The 18,272-nt window shown below is 41.4% G+C and overlaps 1 protein-coding gene across 1 annotated transcript in view; it reads right to left on the bottom strand.

The window, feature by feature from the left end:
• Nucleotides 1-10,072: 10,072 nt before the first annotated feature.
• C4H14orf132 (chromosome 4 C14orf132 homolog) overlaps nt 10,073-18,272 on the bottom strand; it is a 45,103-nt gene continuing 36,903 nt past the window's right edge. Inside the window, exon 2 of the mRNA XM_063333097.1 lies at nt 10,073-18,011. Coding sequence (XP_063189167.1) covers nt 17,787-18,011 — 225 coding nt within the window. The 3' untranslated portion in view covers nt 10,073-17,786. The remainder of the gene's footprint in view (nt 18,012-18,272) is intronic.

Genomic DNA, 18,272 nt, shown 5'->3' with positions numbered 1-18,272 from the left:
ATGTGGCTTTGTTGCCTTAACGCTGTTTTGCCTGTTTCACGATCATTTACAAAGTTGTTTCCACTTAGTCATGTTCCTTACAGTTCCTTATCTGTAGAAGCTTGACGCCCATTCCACTTTTGTCACACTTGGGAATATACAGAAAGTCTCAGGTTTCTCACTGAGGGTGGAAATTGCAGTCTTCCGCTGAGTATGAAATTATTAATTTATTTTTTTTATGTCCAACATACTTAATCCTTAGACTGCTTGAAATTCTTAAGGTAGTGTTTACATAAATTAAAATAAAAAAAAACCAGCAAACAAACCAATAAACAGTAGGTCCTGAAGTATACTTGCCCTTTTCAGAATATTAGAATAGAATATTTCCGTTGGAAGGGACGTACAGTGATCAATTAGTCTAACAGCCTGACTACTTCAGGGCTGACCAGAAGTTAAAGCATGTTCTTAAGGGCATTGTGCAAATGCCTCTTGTACACTGACGGGCTTGGGGCATTGGCCACCCCTCTAGGGAGCCTGCTCCAGGGTTTGACCACCCTCTCGGTAAAGAAATGCTTCCTCATGTCCAGTCTGAACCTCCCCTGGTGCAGCTTTGAATGACTCCCATGTGTCCTATCGCTGGATCCCAGGGAGAAGAGCTCACCTCCCTCTCCCCGTCCCCTCCTCCAGAAGGTGCAGAGAGCAATGAGGTCACCCCTCAGCCTCCTTTTCTCCAAACTAGCCCAAAGTCCTCAGCTGCTCCTCACAGGACACTCCTACCACCAGCTGCTTTGCCCTCCTCTGGACACATTTAAGTACCTTGAAAATTATTAGGTATCTATTCTGTTCATGACTTAAATACCTGGGATAGGGATCAAGTAGAACAATCACGGTCTTCTACTAATACTGGCTTGCTTGAAAACTTCAGTTATTTGGCATTTCCAAGTAATCACACTAAGATTAATGGTGCAGCTCCGTTAAACTTTAAATTAGTACTATTCTGCCAATACACTCTAAAAGTTGACGAATAACAGCCTCAGAGAGCTGTCCCATCTGGCCACTGGTGCTCAAGCAAGATTCTGCATACCCCCTAATCACAGAATCATTGTTACGTGACAATACCTGGTTTTCTAGATCAGAGAGCTGGTCCTGGGATAAGCTGTGCCTGTGTCTGATGGCTTACAGGCACTGTAGACTCTGCGGAGGCTCAGCCTAGTCCCTCAGTTCCCCAGAGTGCTCCAAACAGCGGGCTGTAATGGGAAAAAGGGTCCAGGATGTCAGCTTTTCCACCTGCAGGCACAGGAAGGGATAGAGTAGCGTTCAGAGCTGTCTTGGGGGACAGGGAATAGATCCTTTAGGTGCAGTACAAGAAATTAAACCCCGCAAGGGGTGTACACGTCTGGATACGTGTCAGGTTGGGGTCAGTTCTGGCTGTGCACAGCAACACCATTTGTCACTGCCTGACAACACAAGGATGTGTTTCGGATACAGTGGTGCCTTGTACCAAGATGACTGATATATGCATGGACAAACTGTCTTTGGTACTTCCAAGTGAGAGGGACTCCCTTCCTGGGCAAGGGAGCTTCCTTAGAAAGGGATAGGCCGACCCCAGGAGAACACTGCGCTAACATCAGGACAGGAAAGTGTCTTCTGATGTCTTGGCCTAATGCTCCTTTGCATCATATAGGCATGTCCTGGAGATCAGAGAAATGCTATTTGGTTTTTGGGCTGTGCAAGTTTGGTTGAATCCTGTCTATGTCCTGATTTTAAAGGTGTTTTGGGGTGGGTTTTTTGGTAGTTTAAAAAAAAAACAAAACAAAACAAAACCGCAACTAGAGTGGCTCTCAACATCTAAAATGTCCAGTATGTGATTCACCAAGTGAAGATTTATGATAAGCGCCCCCATCTGAGGTTCTGAGATTTGCTGAATGGTGACTACCAAACTGTGGAATGAAACTCCACAGATAGAAAGGGACCAAAACTAAAACCGAGCATCATGTAAAAAGCTGGCAAAAGAAAAAAAAATAAAATCAAATGTAGTAGCAACACAGAAGATGCACTGCATATAGTTTAGAGAGACAAATTAAAAAAAGAAAGGGAAAAAAATGATCAGACATTGGATATCCACTAAGGTGCTACATCTTTTGATGTGAAACACCAGAAAGAGGAAACCTGTTATTGTTAATGGATGCCTTAGTGAGACAGGATATCACTCATGGAAAACTGGGAAAGCACTGGCGACAGGAAACACAAAGTCAGCAAATTGCTTTCAGTGCCCGCTGGTCTTGGCATGGGTTGCTTTTAAAAACCCGGAGCCGCTGAAGGACAATTGGCATTTATATGTCAGCCAAGCAGCAGTTCTCACATCCTTATGCAGAGAACTTTCCCCTCATTGCCTTCAAGGATGCAGGTTCCCGTAGCAAAGGAGGAAAAAGTACTAGCGGGACCTGAGGAACAGATTCACTCTTCTAATATGCCAATTCAAAAAGGGAAAGCTGAGTTGTCATTCTGCAAATGGAAATATTGGCAGGAATCATGGCAACGCTATAAAGGAGAATTTTCAAATTCCCCCGACTTTTGAGCTTGCTAAAGGATGATAACTCAGGCAACTAGAAACCGTTGCTTTCTTTTTCTCCCAGGCTTGCTCTTAGCAATCATCTTATTGGGCATTTTCTGGGACATATGTGAAATAAAGGGTCTGACTCTGAGCTTACTGTTAGCGGTCTAAATCAGGAGGGACCCTACTGAAGCCACTATTGCACTAGGCAGAGCCATTTAAAATGGGCGCGAAAAAGATGAGTAAGATTATCTTTTGGGGATCTGCTGAAAATATTGCTCAATTTGCTCCGATCAATAAATTATGGTGCTGGTTTGAGTCATGGAAATGAAATTCTTAGGTCTCTGCTTCCAAGGATTCTCGGCAATTTACATAGGAAGCTATCAAAAATAACTTTTGTACAGTGTTTTTAAACCGCACAAAAGAGGAAAGTTGCAGGGTTGCGTTACAGACTTTCAACAATATGTAAGAGGATTTCTTAAAAAGATTCCAAAGCCAAAAGACACTTTGATTATTTAACTTGATCTTGTATCTAAATAGACCACACATTTCCAAACAGTGCTTTCTCAACACTTACATTTTATGAATCCTTTCCGTAACCGAGTTCCATTTATTGAGACGGAGTATTTTTTCCAAAGCTATGTTGAAAAACATATCAAGGAGAAGAAATAGGCTGTATTTTTGTTTTAATATCTATTTTAAGTTTCTGATTCATCTCTATGTAACTAACATGACTGTATCCTATCTGACTTAGGATAAGGGGGGAGGCAGGCAGCGCCTTCTGTGAATTCCTCATATACCAATGAACAGATGGGATATAAATCATTTTGGTTTTATAACCTATAAAGACATCATTCACTGTAACTGTGATATAACGATTAGTTCATAGTAGATAATCTAGCGTTCCAGTAGAAAGCTCTAATGCTGTCTCAAGGCTATAAAATTACATTAAACCGTGTATTCGTTACTGATGGAAAAGAAGGGAAATACTTTGGTTATGATTATATCAAAGCTACCCGTCTCCATAACAAGATAGGAAAAATATCACTTCAGATTTTAGGTTGTGCAATCTTAGTTGGTTTTCATGATGAATAATGCTTCAATTTCGTGTCTCAGCTTTGCAGCTATGCAGGGAAACCTACGTACTTTTCCAACGTCAAATAATGCGAAGAATGGAAGGCACTTGTCATGTGTACGTTGATATAATTTAGGAAGATAGGAGAGAAAAGGAAGGGAAGTAAATCGCTATGGAATAAAAATAATTCTTGGGTATTGGGATGTGTTGAGGTTACTTTGTAGGTCAAGGGAAAAAAGGAACATGAAGATCCTCACATCTGGAAACTTAAGCAATAGAGGCTGTTTTTCCATGCAAGCAGATAAGGCTTTTGCCTCTGATTCCATAGGGAAGAAGATCAGTTCGTACTATATATCAGTGCCTCAAACCCAAGCTACGTGTTGTTTCTAAGACTTAAAGGAGCTGAAGGGATGCAGACGCTGCAAGGTTTACATGGAATGGCATTTTGTAAATGACAGTCTAACAAGTCAGAAGAATTACCTCCGCTCTCGTTAGAACAAGATTTATTTGAACAGCTTCCTTTCAGAAATCTCCTTCATTTCTCTGCAATTCCAAAGAAACCATGATGCCATCCTCTGACAGCCTCACAGATTGCACTAAACCAATTAAATCAAACAAACCCTACGGTTTGTGGAACAGACACTAAAATCTGTTACTCCAAAACATATCGTCTTGAATCTGATTATTAGAAAGGCTTCCAACCTGAAAAGGTAACATGTGTCAACAGTTACAAACAGTAGAGCTTGCTGGAAAAAAAACATAAGGCTATATATCTTAACAGTGACAGAAACAACACCAGTTCTGTAGTTGTACTGATTTTTAATGAATTTCACGTGTACAAATCAATAGCTAGATAAGACTTAGGCTTCCAAATGACTTAGGAATAATTCCATAAAAAGGTTAAGCTTCCGAATTCTGTCATCAGGGATTCCATCTTAAAAAACACCCACAACCAACCGACAAACCGACAAAAAAATCCCCCAAGCCCTCTCAAATCTCTCTCAGCAGCTGTCTGACCTGGGAACTACCTGATGCAGAAATTACTCCCTTTTTTGTTTAACCTGAGCTGTTAACCACAGGGGTCCTATCATTAGCTGAATCTCAGAATCTAGGCTGTCAAAGCCCTCACACGCAAAAACTTCAAGGTGATCAAGTAATAACCAGCCCTTAGGTTGCATCACTGGTCAGCCTTGAGTTCTCCTGCTGGTTTGGGTGAAGGTGGATGGGATGAATTCCTGACCAGGTAGTCAAGCAAGACAAGGACATATGATGAGGGGACTGGAACATCTCTCTTGTGAAGAAAGGCTGAGGGACTTGGGTCTTTTTAGTCTGCAAAAAAGAAGACTGAGGGGGGGGGACCTTCTCAACGCTTATAAATACTTAAAGGGTGGGTGTCAGGAGGATGGGGCCAGGCTCTTTTCATTGCTGCCCAGTGACAGGACAAAAGGTAACGGGCACAGACTTGAACATAGGAAGTTCCATCTAAACGTGAGGAGGAACTTCTTTGAGGGTGGCAGAGCCCTGGCACAGGCTGCCCAGAGAGGTGATGGAGTCTCCGTCTCCAGAGACATTCAAAACCCGCCTGGACGCGTTCCTGTGCACCCTGCTCTGGGTGACCCTGCTCTGGGAGGGGGTTGGACTGGATGATCTCCAGAGGTCCCTTCCAACCCTACCATTCAGTGTGATTCTGTGTGATGTACCAGACTCCTCCCAAATAAGCAATGCCCTGGCATGCAAGCTAAAAAGGAACTTGATGTTCTCTAGTGAGGTCCCCAGTCTGGACAGGTGAGGACCAGGACTTTTCTGGGTGTAGCATGTTTCTCAGTCTGAATGCACTCTTTACACACCTCTGCCAGGCAACAAAAACAAGGCTTGGCCAGAAGGGCTTTCAGGTGGGCCTTGGACATACAGATCCTCATATAGAGAAACGGTAGCCTTAAGTTTATGGATTCCTGTGCTTAAACTGAAAATAAAGGCAAACACAAGAGAGGGAGAAGAGTTTTGAATGTAATTTGTACGCTCTTTACAGCAAAGTGGAGACTTGAGATATCAGTTCTGGCAGCTTTTCAGTGGAATCTTAATAGTGGTGTGAGTGGAATGAATTAGGAATAAATTAACGTGATTGTAGGTACGCTAAATAAAGTGGCAGAAGACAAATGCCTGCACTGACAAGATACTAAGCTGGTTATGAAAATAAAGTCCTATCTTGCAGTCTTTGATGTCGTGAAAAACTTGCAGCATTAAACGGGAGGTACACGAGGACTGCAAAGTGAAGTCCATTGACCATGTCCACAGGGTAAGTGATGGATCATGCTAGAGTCGCTCTTGCCATTGATGTGCCAAGTCATAGAATTGCTCCTAGAGATTCGACAGAGCTGCCCTTCCAGCAGGCTACAAAAAAGCACAATCCATCCTTCAAGGGATCAGTCGGAATAAAGCCTCCAGGCAAAATTTACCTTTTTGCACTTTGGAACTGTTTGGGGGGGGTTTTGTGGGGTTTTTTTTCTTCTTTTTTTTTAAAAATCTCATTATTGTGCTACAGTTTTGTCTGTGGGATGCGCACAGAGTAGGCAATTGACACCTGCACTGCAGGGAAAAAAACCCAATGTTAGGGATTTTTTTTATTTCCAGTTGTGGAATGGCCCTGCACTCTGGTCCTGCTAATCTGATGTGGTGGCAATTTCCCTGGTGTCTATTACTGCCATAAGAAGAAAAACTCAAGTGGTTTGAGAGAGACATTATCTTTGCTTCTATACCAAATTTGCTCTGTTGGTGTGTTGGGTGTTTTTTAGTATAAAACAGTGCTTCACCACTTGATTTAACATTTATTCTTATCACACGGTTCTTTCCTGTTAAAATAGATGTGTTACGATGGAAGCCTCACACCGCCCAGGTTTGAAGGAGGCACTTTCTGTTTCCCTGGAGTGACTCACAGTGTTGATCTGCACGGAGAAGAGGGGGTCACCCACAACCGGCAGTCAATTTGCCGTGATTTCCCAGGCCAGCTGTGTGTGCTCCCCTTGGAAGGGATGCCATCCCTCTGCGTCCTGGCAAGGCCTGGAGCATCTCTGTGTGGGAGCCGGCCCAGGAGTTTCTCATCTGAGTAGCCCTGCTGCGGTTTTCTTTAGCTCAGGATGGTTTCCTATGCTGTTCAAGTAATCGGTCGGTTTGAAGAAGAACTTTTTAGACCCCCCCAAGTCATTTGTTCCGGACACGGCTGGTTTCTGAGACAGCTCTTCCCCACTTAGCGTGAATTAACGCATGGTAAGTACCTCAGCGCTGAACGAAGCAGGGGATTGTTGCCTAGCTGTAAAGTGAGGGTGGCTCTCGTCTGATTTAAATCAGCCTCACTGGGGAAAGCATTCGTAACCCCAGCACTTGAACATGTTAAAACATATCTGATGAACTGTTTTTATCACAAAATGATACTAGATTATATAAAAAAAAAATAAATCAGTTTGACAATTTTGACACAGTATGCTGTTCACATTGATATATTTAAAACTTGCTTCAGTGACAAGATTATGTTGCAAGTTTTAGAATATGAGAATCTACAGCTATTTATAATTACACTGTTGCATTGTACTGTACCAAAAATGTCCCAATTCTTGTCACATCATAGATGTCTTAACATCTTACAGGTAGAATTGAAGCTAAACAAAACTATTCTGAAATAGGACAAAATAGTGTAGGTTTTATATTCGCTTGTTTGGTTTTTTCACACTTAGAATGGCTTTTTTTTTTTTTTTCCCTGAAATTGCCTGAAGAAAAGGAATTCTGGATTGCAGTTGGAAGAAGGAAAAATTAAGGTTTAATCTAGAGTATCCTACAATCAGAAGCAAGGCAACCTGGGACAACAGCTTTAAGAATCAGGACCTACACATCCTTCAACTACAAAGGAAATGAGAAGGTAAGGGAAATTCTTACATGGTCAAGGTTTGAGTTTGACTTTAGGAGACTCCAATCATAATGTACATCAGAAGATGGGGCCCAACTGAAACAAAATTAAATCAGTAAATAGTAAGCAGAAATTACTAGGGAAGGTTGCACAGAGTATAGATACTAGAACAGCTAAGAGAAACTGGTGTGGTCATATAAACTCGTAAAAGAAGCAAAAGTAAGAGACCTTCAAAGGAATTAATGGGTACTTTGATTTACAAGATGAGGGAAGTAAATACTTTGTAAATATTTTCTGTGCATCAGCTGTTCTCATAGAGGACTTTTGAGGAATATTTACCCCAAATCTTTCCAAGCAATAAATATTGCCAGAGATCAAAAGAGTTTGGGTATTAGCACAGAGTAAGAAATGAAAGAGTAGAAAGATAAAAAAAATCCCCAAATGAAAAAAAAAAACCACACCACCACAAATACTCAGGTGCCTGGAAGAAGAGCTGAGCTGCTGAGAAAACAAAAGTGTCTGTTTAAAATTGTTTGCCGCACTGGAGGCCCAGGGAGTAATAAATCACTCTACCTAGCCTTTAAGGGGTCACTAGGGATATTCACAGACCAATAAACCCTGTTTCTGTACCCAGCTAACATCTGCAGGCATCAAACTTTTGTAATTCAAAACAGAAATGACAAGGAAAAAACCCCTTCATAACAGGAGCATCCTTCTTGCCTCTAATGGGCAAGGATTATCAGAGTATCTAAAGGAAAAATGGGAATTGATTGATGTGATGTATTCAGAATTAGAATCATCTAGGTTGGAAGGGACCTTTAAGATCATCAAGTCCAAAGAATTATAAGGTGCAACTTTGTGGATGACTTGCTTAGCTCAAAATAAAGTCTTTACAAGAAACGTCATTGATTAGCTCAAAATAAAGTCTTTACAAGAAACGTCATTAATTAGCTCAAAATGAAACCTTTACAGAAAAAGGGCATTAATTGACTCCTGCTGGCCAGTGCCGGAGGAGGACGGAGCCCCATGGTGGAGGCAGAGTCGCTGTGTTGGTACCTGCACCCCACCTCAGCTGGCAATTTCATAGCATGGCGTTCTCAGCCCGCTGCCTTTCGGAAACACTGCAGCATCTCATAAGAACTTGAAGCAAAAGGCAAGCTCCTGCTTGGTTTCGATGTTCCTTTCATCAGGGCAGGCAATGCAATGGATAGCAGGCTGTTTATAGAGGTGGTTCATCAAGCTCAGTATAACGCAGGTGCAGGCTGCAGTTAACGCAGGGAAGTCACTCAGTCATTCCAAAATACTTGAATTACTCTTTATCCTAAAGAAAACTGTAATGTAGCATTAGGCAAAGCAAAATATGGCAGCTGAAATGCTATAGCGGACAGGGTCTCTTGGGCTAAAAGACTGATGATCTTTGTTAGTCTCACTACAAATAATTTACATTAGTAGGCATTAGCATCCACTTTGTTTATGTAGATAACACTGTGCAAGAAAATAGTGCCAACAGTTTCAGCTGATTTCGTTAGTCTGAACACCCATAGCTAAATCTTTAAATGACTGCTGTTCTTCCTCCTTGACTGTTCAACAGAACATTCTCTTCCATTTCTAATTTATTCACATTTCTAGTTATTGTGCAGAATTTAGAAACTAAAAGAATTGAGATCGGTATGACTCCATAGCTGCAATGGAAAAGTGAATTCCAATTAGATATTGCTGTAGTGTAGCAACTGCACTCCCTTACATTCTGATGGGAGAACTCTGGGACATGTTACGTTGCTAAACTGATAAAGATTGGGACTAGAAGAAAACAGGTCTGATTTTTATTTTTTTTCTTAATGAATTTTTGTCAGACTCGCTATCAGGATCAGCGCATGCCGCTTTGTGACGTTCTGAGTTTGATTCGTTCAAAGGTAAGTCAAAGTTATATTTAAAATTGTGCACGAGGGGTCACTTACTTAGCACATCCTTTTGTCATTCCCTCAGTAGATCTGAACATACTCGCCTCAAAAAATCATAAAGCATGTGATAATCTACATGCTGTATTGCATCAGGAAAGCCAGATGTTTTCCTTTTTTCCTCTTGCCACTCTTCGTCTTTATGAATCTGGCTGAACATCCTACAGTGAGGTCTGAGTCCCCAAAAGTCCTCAGAATGGCTGCCCTGGGACAGGAGTGTCCCATGCCAAACTGTTCCCAGTGACAAACTGAAGAGAGAACTGGGAGAGAGCAACCTCACAGGGGTTCATGGTCTATAAGGGCTTCTGAGCTTACGTTTGAAGAAGTTGAGACATCTTTTTTTTCTGGCTCCAAGATGTGTTTGAGGCACTTCTTGGGCTTTGAGAGCAGGTGAATCCATTTCTGTAGAAACAGCTGTGGTGTTTGGTTTGTGCCACATATGCAATAGAGACGGATTCCAAAGGCTTGACAAATCATGTAGATTTGTGAATTGCAACAAATTATTAGTGTCAGTCTATCCCTGGAGGTAATAATTAAATAACTGCATTTTCAGGCTTCTAAATGTTGTCAAGTAAACTGACAATAAAATGAAAAACCACACGCTGCCATCAATTTGAAGAACTTTATCCAAAAACACAATTTCCATCCGATATTAACAAAACTTGTCATTTTCACCATAGTAAAAGAAGGAACCAGTACTAAGTACGCACATAGTGAAAGCAGTCAATAACCAGAAAAGAATATAACAGGAGCTTAAAAGACTACATTTCTGTTAACTAAACTTGCTAATTACAGTAAACTTAGAGAAAACAGAGGGCATTTTAAAAGTTGTTTTTCTCTTTACAGATAGAGATCCACATTTCAAGAACGATTATTACAAGAGTAAAGGTTTTTCTTTAAACTAACCCATCTATTACAAAAACAATACAGAGAAGTCCTGCGAACCTGTGTGTACAAAACAGGGTAGCAGAGAGAAAGCACAAGAGAATTAAATTGTCAAGGAATATTAAGAAAAATAGCAGTGCATATTAAAGGGCTCCTGTAAAGCTGTTTTACATGAGCTGAAGGATGTTATTTCCATGACTGTGATTTTTGCATGAAGTACAGATGCTTTCAGAAGTGTCACTATTTAGCTTATTTTGGAAAAAAAACCCCCAACAACCAGGAGATATTTGAGATAACTGCAAAACAAATGTTATAGGCTACCTTGCACAGCTAGCTACTGGAGTTATTTACATTATTTTAAAGTTTCATTGGGGCTTTGCACTCCACTCCTTCCAAACTTTATAACTTCAGAACTGAAAGAGTTCTTAGTTAGAGAAAGAACAAATATTTCTCAGGTTAGGTGCTCAGACAATAGAAAAAATAGTGCAACTGTTTGCTACGTTATATACCCTTCCAGCATATCTATCAAAATATTCAGACTTGTTTTTTTATTACCTTCTCTTCTCATTTAAAAAAATACAGTGTTCTGCTTTCTTTCTTCCTTTTGATTAGGAAATTATGGACATCTTTAGATATATTTAAAATAAAACGGCAGCAACCCAGAGCTAGTCCTGCAAGCTGATCCACTGAAGCAGACGTCAGAAGTGTAAAAGAAGTGTTATTAATCCAGTTGACTCCAGGTGGAGGCAAAGGTCCCTCTGGATAGAGCAGCTCACAGCCTCGGGAACTTTGAGTATCCTTATGAAGGCAAGTAACTGAAAAGAGTTTTAGGCCTAGATCTGTAAACAGTTCAATCTTACTTGCTCATTAGTGGGACTGAACTCCCACTCACCTTAATGAGTGCAGCTCAGGAAGCTCCAAAACCATACCAGAACAAGCAGGGACTTGTGAGGGGGACTTGTGAGGTTCTGGCTGAGGAACACACCTCCTTTTGTTGACAACGAGACTCAGAAACATGCAATCTGGCCACGGCAGCTTGGCTGTGCATCTGAGAACTACAGGTGTGACTACATTTGAAATACCCATGGCATAGCACATTGTGGTCATTTTTCTTCACTGATTTAGGCTTGTGGTTAATGGCCTTGACCCTACAACAAGTCACATGGAGCTTTTCGAGTCTCCTGCATATGGCACTTCCACTCCCCTTGCCCCACCCCCAAGTGCATTACCACCGATTCTGACTGGGACTTTGGGTTGAGGAAAGCTTGGTAAAAGCTGACTGCAAGAAGAACAGCGCAGTATATTTATAAAATCTGAGTTTCTAAAAGGAGCTTTGGGTCATATGGGTACTGACAATACAGTTAGCAAGATTCATGGCCACATCTTACTCTTCTGCTTGGCGGAAACACTTTGCGGTTTGCTAAGGCAGATAATGTTTAATATCTTCCTACAGGAAGAGACCTTATACCACTGATCTTTGTACTTACTGTGATAAGTCCTGACTTATCACTGACATTACTGTCAGTGAAAGGCAGTCAAGGAGGTGGTTAAGAAGGGCAGAAGAACATTGCTGGCTTCCAAACGCTCACATGCTCTGATACCAGGGAATGAAAAGAATACACAGAAGATAAAGGGAGAAATAAAATGAAGGTGTAGAGACAAATGGTGGTGATAAGGGTTTTAAAGGATGGATGCAAGTTCGCATCGGGGTACTCTGGGGAGGACTGAGGAATGATGTAGCCTAAAGGATCAGGTAGCGACTCCTGAGACATTCTTGAGGAGCAACTTGTCTCTGTTCTCAGCCTTTTTGAAGTCTGGGTAATAGTAAGATTCCTCTTTGAGTTCTACTGGTATAAAGCAATAGATTTAAATGAGATGATGCTACTGTACAGACGATACTTGACTCATTAGCTTACAAAAACTAGGTGTTTTTTGCTTTTGCAGGGAGACTAAGCAGAGCAGAGCTTTGGAAAGTAAATCTTGCATGTATTCTACTAACAAGGGAAGCTTTTCAAGTATTTTCTACAACTGAAAAATACCTTTAGCTATCAGGCTGATCAGGAAAGAGAGCATGGGTGGCACAATGCTCCGAAGACTTCCTGAAAAGATGGAGACCAATATGTGCTCGTACAAAAGGGCATTTGCCTCAGTAACCAGCGGATCAAGCCTGCCTATGACACTCAGGTAAACCTGCCTTCAGAGGCACGTCATCGAGATGATGAGATATGTGACAGGTTTGTGTTATCATCAGGGTTGTTTTCTTTTCCAGTTCCTGGCTGTGTTGCTGTAATTCTCAAAACAGGTTACTGCAAAAATAGGTCTGGTCATGTTGTCTCAGCATAAATACTGTGGTACAGGCCAGAATGAGATAAAATTGCCATGCATTTTTTTTCTGCAAAGGCACATATTCTCCTGGGTAGACAATTGAACGCTTTCCTCCTCCTTTGTGCCTGAAGGGCCAAAAAGTAACAGTGGACATAGTTGGTCCCTAGCTGTTAGGATTTCCCTACACGTCCAGAGAAGAGCATAGTGATGACTTCATTTTCACTGTTTGAGTTTGAAAGATAGGTTAAAAGACAAAGAGAAAATACAAAAGCTATGAGAAAATGCAAATAGTTAGTGTCAGATCAAGGGCAGCAGGAGACTTCAAGGGCTCAGGATGCTTTGATTTCTTCAGGATGTTCCCAGCTCAGGGGCAAAGGGCTAACTACCTGTGAAAACATCCCTACCTTTACCTTATGGGTGGCAGACCAGTTTACCAACAACAATATACCCTAGCAGAATATTGATCTCTGGCTCTTCTTCTGTGAATGGAACAAATGCACTTGTTTCCCTGAGGATTAGCAAGCTGTAAGACGAGGAGGGACATGCTGTACCTGGTGGTTAGTTCACTTACTTAAGCTCGGGCTGTGTTGGACGCAGGACAGCAGGGCTCAGAGGGGCAGAGCAGGAGGTAATGAAGCGCTCAGCTCTGCCTGTCAGAACCCTGATGTCTGACATTATCACTAGGGACCTGAATGCCCTTTTCCTTTCTGCACATTAATCAGATGAAATCCAATTCTCCAGAGCTCTGAATGCTCTGAAAGCACAGAAGCATTTTGATCTGGGATTCTGATTTTTGGCCTATTTCTCTGAATAATGGAAACCATCCTTAAAAAGAGTAATTTTCCAGATTCTGCTCTGTGATTAGCCACAGGAAACCCAGTAAAATTACATCAGATAAATGGACAGAGCTATGTGAAATTAATAACTCTCAGCAGCCTGCAGAGAAATGTGAAGATGTTAACAACTGGAATTGTTTGAGAATTGCAAAACGAAAGCTTCTAATAATAGACAAAAATAGATAACAACATATAGACTAAAGACTCCTGTGCTTGTTTGGTCCCAGACACAAAGGCACATTTTCCCTTTATCTTCAAATTGATGTACAGGATAAGACTATAATGGCTGGCTGCTTCTATTCACTCTTGATTTGGGACTTGTTATTACAGGCTGCGCAGCAGTTTGGTGGGATGCCAACTGCCCTCACGTCCTATTGCAAACAAGGATTTTGGAGAGGGGGTCTCATTGCTTCTGAGGTATCTACAGCTTGCTTGCCCACTTAAATGGCTAAATACATTATTTGTAGCAGATGAGTCTCTGTGCTACTGTTGCACCAGTTTCAAAATCTGTTGTTCCGTTTTGCAAGTGTGTTGACACAGAAATACATCCTCCTCCCTCATTTTATTTTAGGAGGATGTTAATGCTGTGGACAAGCACAGACTCCTAGTGCTGCAGGTAAAAATAAACCAGGAGTAGCTGTGTGAGTTTCCCTACCTTGTTCTTTTATCTACAGTGCCTTTGCACCTACCTCCATAACCGTTCAGCCTTTAGTCTCTTTGCTGCGGTGGCTGCAAAGCTGCTGTGTCAAGCTGCTGGCTGCTTAGAGCAAAAAAAATTCTTAAGAGACAGTTCAATTATTTGATATGTTGCTATCAATCCCCAGAGGCCATGGCTAGAAGAGATGCATTAGGGCATCCAGTTTGTCTACCTGCTTCTCATGGCTCATTAATAACTTTGCAGAGCACATACAGTATTGCTTTTTGTGTTTGCACAATGATGCTTACAACACAGCTAGGGGTCTAGCACTGCATATAGAAAGTGTTTTGCTTTGTCTACTACAGAGCAAACACCAATCAGGATCTTGTAACTTATCTGTGCTAGATGCTTTTATTTAAAGCATAGATCTTCTGTAGGTGCAATCCTGCTCTCATGCTCATACACAAAGTGCTCAGCAAAGCACAGAGCGCTCTTCTGCTTTTACAGAAGAGTTTCAGAGAACAGCTCTGGGGAATGCGTTTGGGCTTCCTCGTCACCCCTCAGTGAGCGACAGCAGTTATCCAACTGCCTGGCTCTAAGGAAAGGAGAAGCTACAGTGCTCCAAGTCACACTGCACTGACAGTTCAGACTATAACATATGCCCACATACAGAGGCAGTAACACCTTTCACAGGACCACACCTATGAAACATCCACCATTCATCCACTACCAGCTCTGCCCACTGCAATTTAGGGATCTTTAATACACCTGACACCATTCTCTACAGCCTCTTGCATGCAGCATTCTTGCATCTGCATCATTTTTTCTCAACAGAGAAGCTACACAGTCAGTGTCTTTAACTACAAGACAGGAGATGCCTGCACTTGCTGCGTGCACCCAGTTTGCCATGTCACCCTGTCAAGCCAATTACTTTAATTAAAGTTCTGTCTGGACCTTCTTGACAACTCTGCCTCTAACGCTGAAAAATATGTATGAGGATGATCTGGATGAGGGAGGCAGAACTCATTGTTTTCCAACACTCCTGCTACTACTAGCAATTTCACATGAAAGTAGGGCACTTTCTTTGAGAAAAGCAACACAAAAGTGTCACTCGGTTTCATTAGCAGAGTGGTGGTTCTTTGCTGTTCCTGCTCTAATGCTTTTCATGGGTGAAGAATTCAGTCCAGCTCTTTGGGAAAGAGATACAAACTTTGCTAATTGCATTTGGATTAATATTCTAAGAAATTTAAACAAAGCAGTCTGCTGGAAAAATCCATTAAGCAGTACAATAATCCCATTGGGCAGATACCATACTGTCAAACTGGTTTTAATCATGGTGGAAATGTTTTCCTCTTCACGCAAAACCACTGCTTGCAAGATCTGGCATAACTAGAGAGCCTACAGAAACACTGAAGTCCACGAGTAATTGATACAGTTACAAAGGCAATAGAGTATCAGAAAATGGTTGGGGACAGTACATCACATTAAGCAATATTTCCATGGGTCCTACATGTTTATATACCAGACCTTGCTTGTTTCTGTGTTGGAAGCTTCTCTGCAGCCTTCCCACCTCACTTAACAGCTTGCTTTCTGCTCAGAGAGAGAGAGAGGAGTGAAAAACAGGAAAGGTACACAACTTATGCAGCTCCCGTTTTTTATTATCCTTTGCCTGTGAATGAACGAATAGTTACTTTAGGACAGTGAAAATCATATTTTTTATACCATTCTTAAGGCTACAGCTATTTTATTAGACAAAATTTGCTTACTGTCCCGCTGATCTTCCAGAACTGGGCTTCTCAAATGTTTTCCCAGCACAGATCTTGTCTGTCCTTAACCATCTTCACAAAACCCTGTGTCCCAACAGGGCCATAACTACACACACAGAAGCTCAGTTCCTCAAGTGAGTTGTCATTGTATGTCTCATCCTCAAGACAACTTAGTTTCTTTCCTCCCCCCTGCTAGCTCTGCATCCTTCCCAGCTGTAAAGGCCAGTTCATGGAGTAGGAAAAAAAAAAAAAAAATCTACGATGACTATTGAGTGGTTATAAATACTGATTTGGGACACGCTGCTTTGATTCAAGTAACTGTCCACCAGCCCTGCAGGAAAAACGGTTTAAATATAAAAGAAATATATATATGAAATATAAATTCAGCATCTCTTAGTCCAGCCTCAAGCTCAGTGGCAGGCAAGCGTCAAAAATAGTCTCTGTTTCTGCAGACAAGGCTTTCTGGAATTAGGGTAGTAGCTGTATGACACAGAAAACCTATACAGTACATGCAGACAGAGAGGAAGAATCTACTACTCTCAAAGTGCAGACATTTTGTATATTTGTGTTTTGTTTTGTTTTTTTTCCTTCCCTCAAGATTTTATAATCTCTGGAATAAGGAAAGCTACAGCTTGTTTTGAAAAGATACAGCCCTTAAAAAGGAACTGCTCATGGAAACAAGGCGGTGAAAATGTTCTCGCTCAACAGAACAAATCCAAATGATAATCGGAGTATAAATTGAGATAATCGGCTATATAAAAATCACTTCCAAGAGCCTCATCAGAACCCAGAGACACAAGCACTTGCATGTCTGTCACTTACTACCTTTTTTTGGTGCTGTTTCTACTCCAGGACACACCTGACCCTTGCACTCACTCCCTCACAAGCACAGAAGTGTCCAGTCTTGCTTTCATCCTTCACTGTTAATTAGGCTTCACAATTTCCCCACGTTCTTTTGATACACCGATAAGCTTATGGTTGCTGTGGGAAATCCGGATTACAGTGAAATGAGCTGAAAAGCATGGTATTTGGCCTTTGTTTTCCTGAAAGGGACACATCTACAAACCACTGTTGTCCCTGCAATCCAGTACCTCTAGACAGAAATGGGAGCTTTTGCTGCTGTTCCGTTTAACACGTCCTTCTCTGGAGCGCAGAGGTTCTGCAGACCAGGCACACTGTGCAATAGCTGCTCCTCCTCCTGCAAACAGGGTTAGCATCAACACATAGATTATTAGATCCAGTAATTGATACTGGAAGGGCAGGTGTTAGACAGCGTGCGTCTGCCCATCATAGCTTTTAAGACTCATGATTTGAACACAGCCTAGAGTATGCACGTGCTCAAGACTCACGCATGAAGAACGTGTACTTCGTCAGAACTGAGCCAATGGCGACCACTTAGTCCATCTGGAAAACTAAAACGTCCAGCAAATATGACATAGAACAATTTCATAGAACATTATACCACAGTAAAAAAATGCACAAAAAAGCTGACAAAATGCAGAAGAGCTGCTAGAAAAATCTAAACAGTAGAAAATAAGCACTTTCTATATAAATCTCACTTTCTCTTTGTATTTACTATACCCACAGTCGTCTCTCTCTTATTACATTTCTATACAAAACGGGTATTGGCTCCATTCTCAATGAAAGCTCTCACCTGCATACAATTTGCAATTGCATCCAAACTTTCTGGCATCAAGATTTAAGGTGATTAACTTGCATTTCATTTCCATGATTGTGGCAGCACTTAATCAACAAAGTCCCTACCTATATGTATTTATATAGATATACATGTATATATACACACATACATACATACACAGGACAAATACTTTTGCAGTTTTCCTCTCTTTCAGCGTTTGGAGGGACAGTCATCCTAGAAGGTGAAGGCATACACCACTCCCACAACCACGATATTTCCAATTGTTGCTATTATTGCAATCCATAACAATATGGCATCGTTTGAAGACCGGGATGTCTCTTCTGGTGGATTCTGCATGGAAGAAGCTGCATGGACGTTGGCTGATGAGTTAAACAAGGAGTACTCTGTACTAAAGTCCTCGTTGGGTGAGTCCATAAAGGCTCCTCCCATAACAGGAAGCTGTGAAGAAAGATACAGCAAAATTAGATTGAAGACCAATATCTGTATTTGCTTTGTCCCAAAGTCATTACAAAAGACTAACCACTAGCAAACACGCAAAATTACTGAGATTTCATGAACGTGGTGCTAATCTGTAAGGAATACCACAGACACATTACACTATTTCTTCCATTTCTGTTACAATCAATATTATTGCAGAAAACCTACGTATATTACATGTAATATTCATATTACATTAGGCTCCAAGTCAGCCTAAGTAAT

The sequence above is a fragment of the Chroicocephalus ridibundus genome, chromosome 4 (genome assembly GCF_963924245.1).
Source record: "Chroicocephalus ridibundus chromosome 4, bChrRid1.1, whole genome shotgun sequence".
NCBI classification, from domain to species: domain Eukaryota; kingdom Metazoa; phylum Chordata; class Aves; order Charadriiformes; family Laridae; genus Chroicocephalus; species Chroicocephalus ridibundus.
Note: the sequence above shows the minus strand (reverse complement) of the source record. Positions and strands in the feature narration are given on the sequence as shown.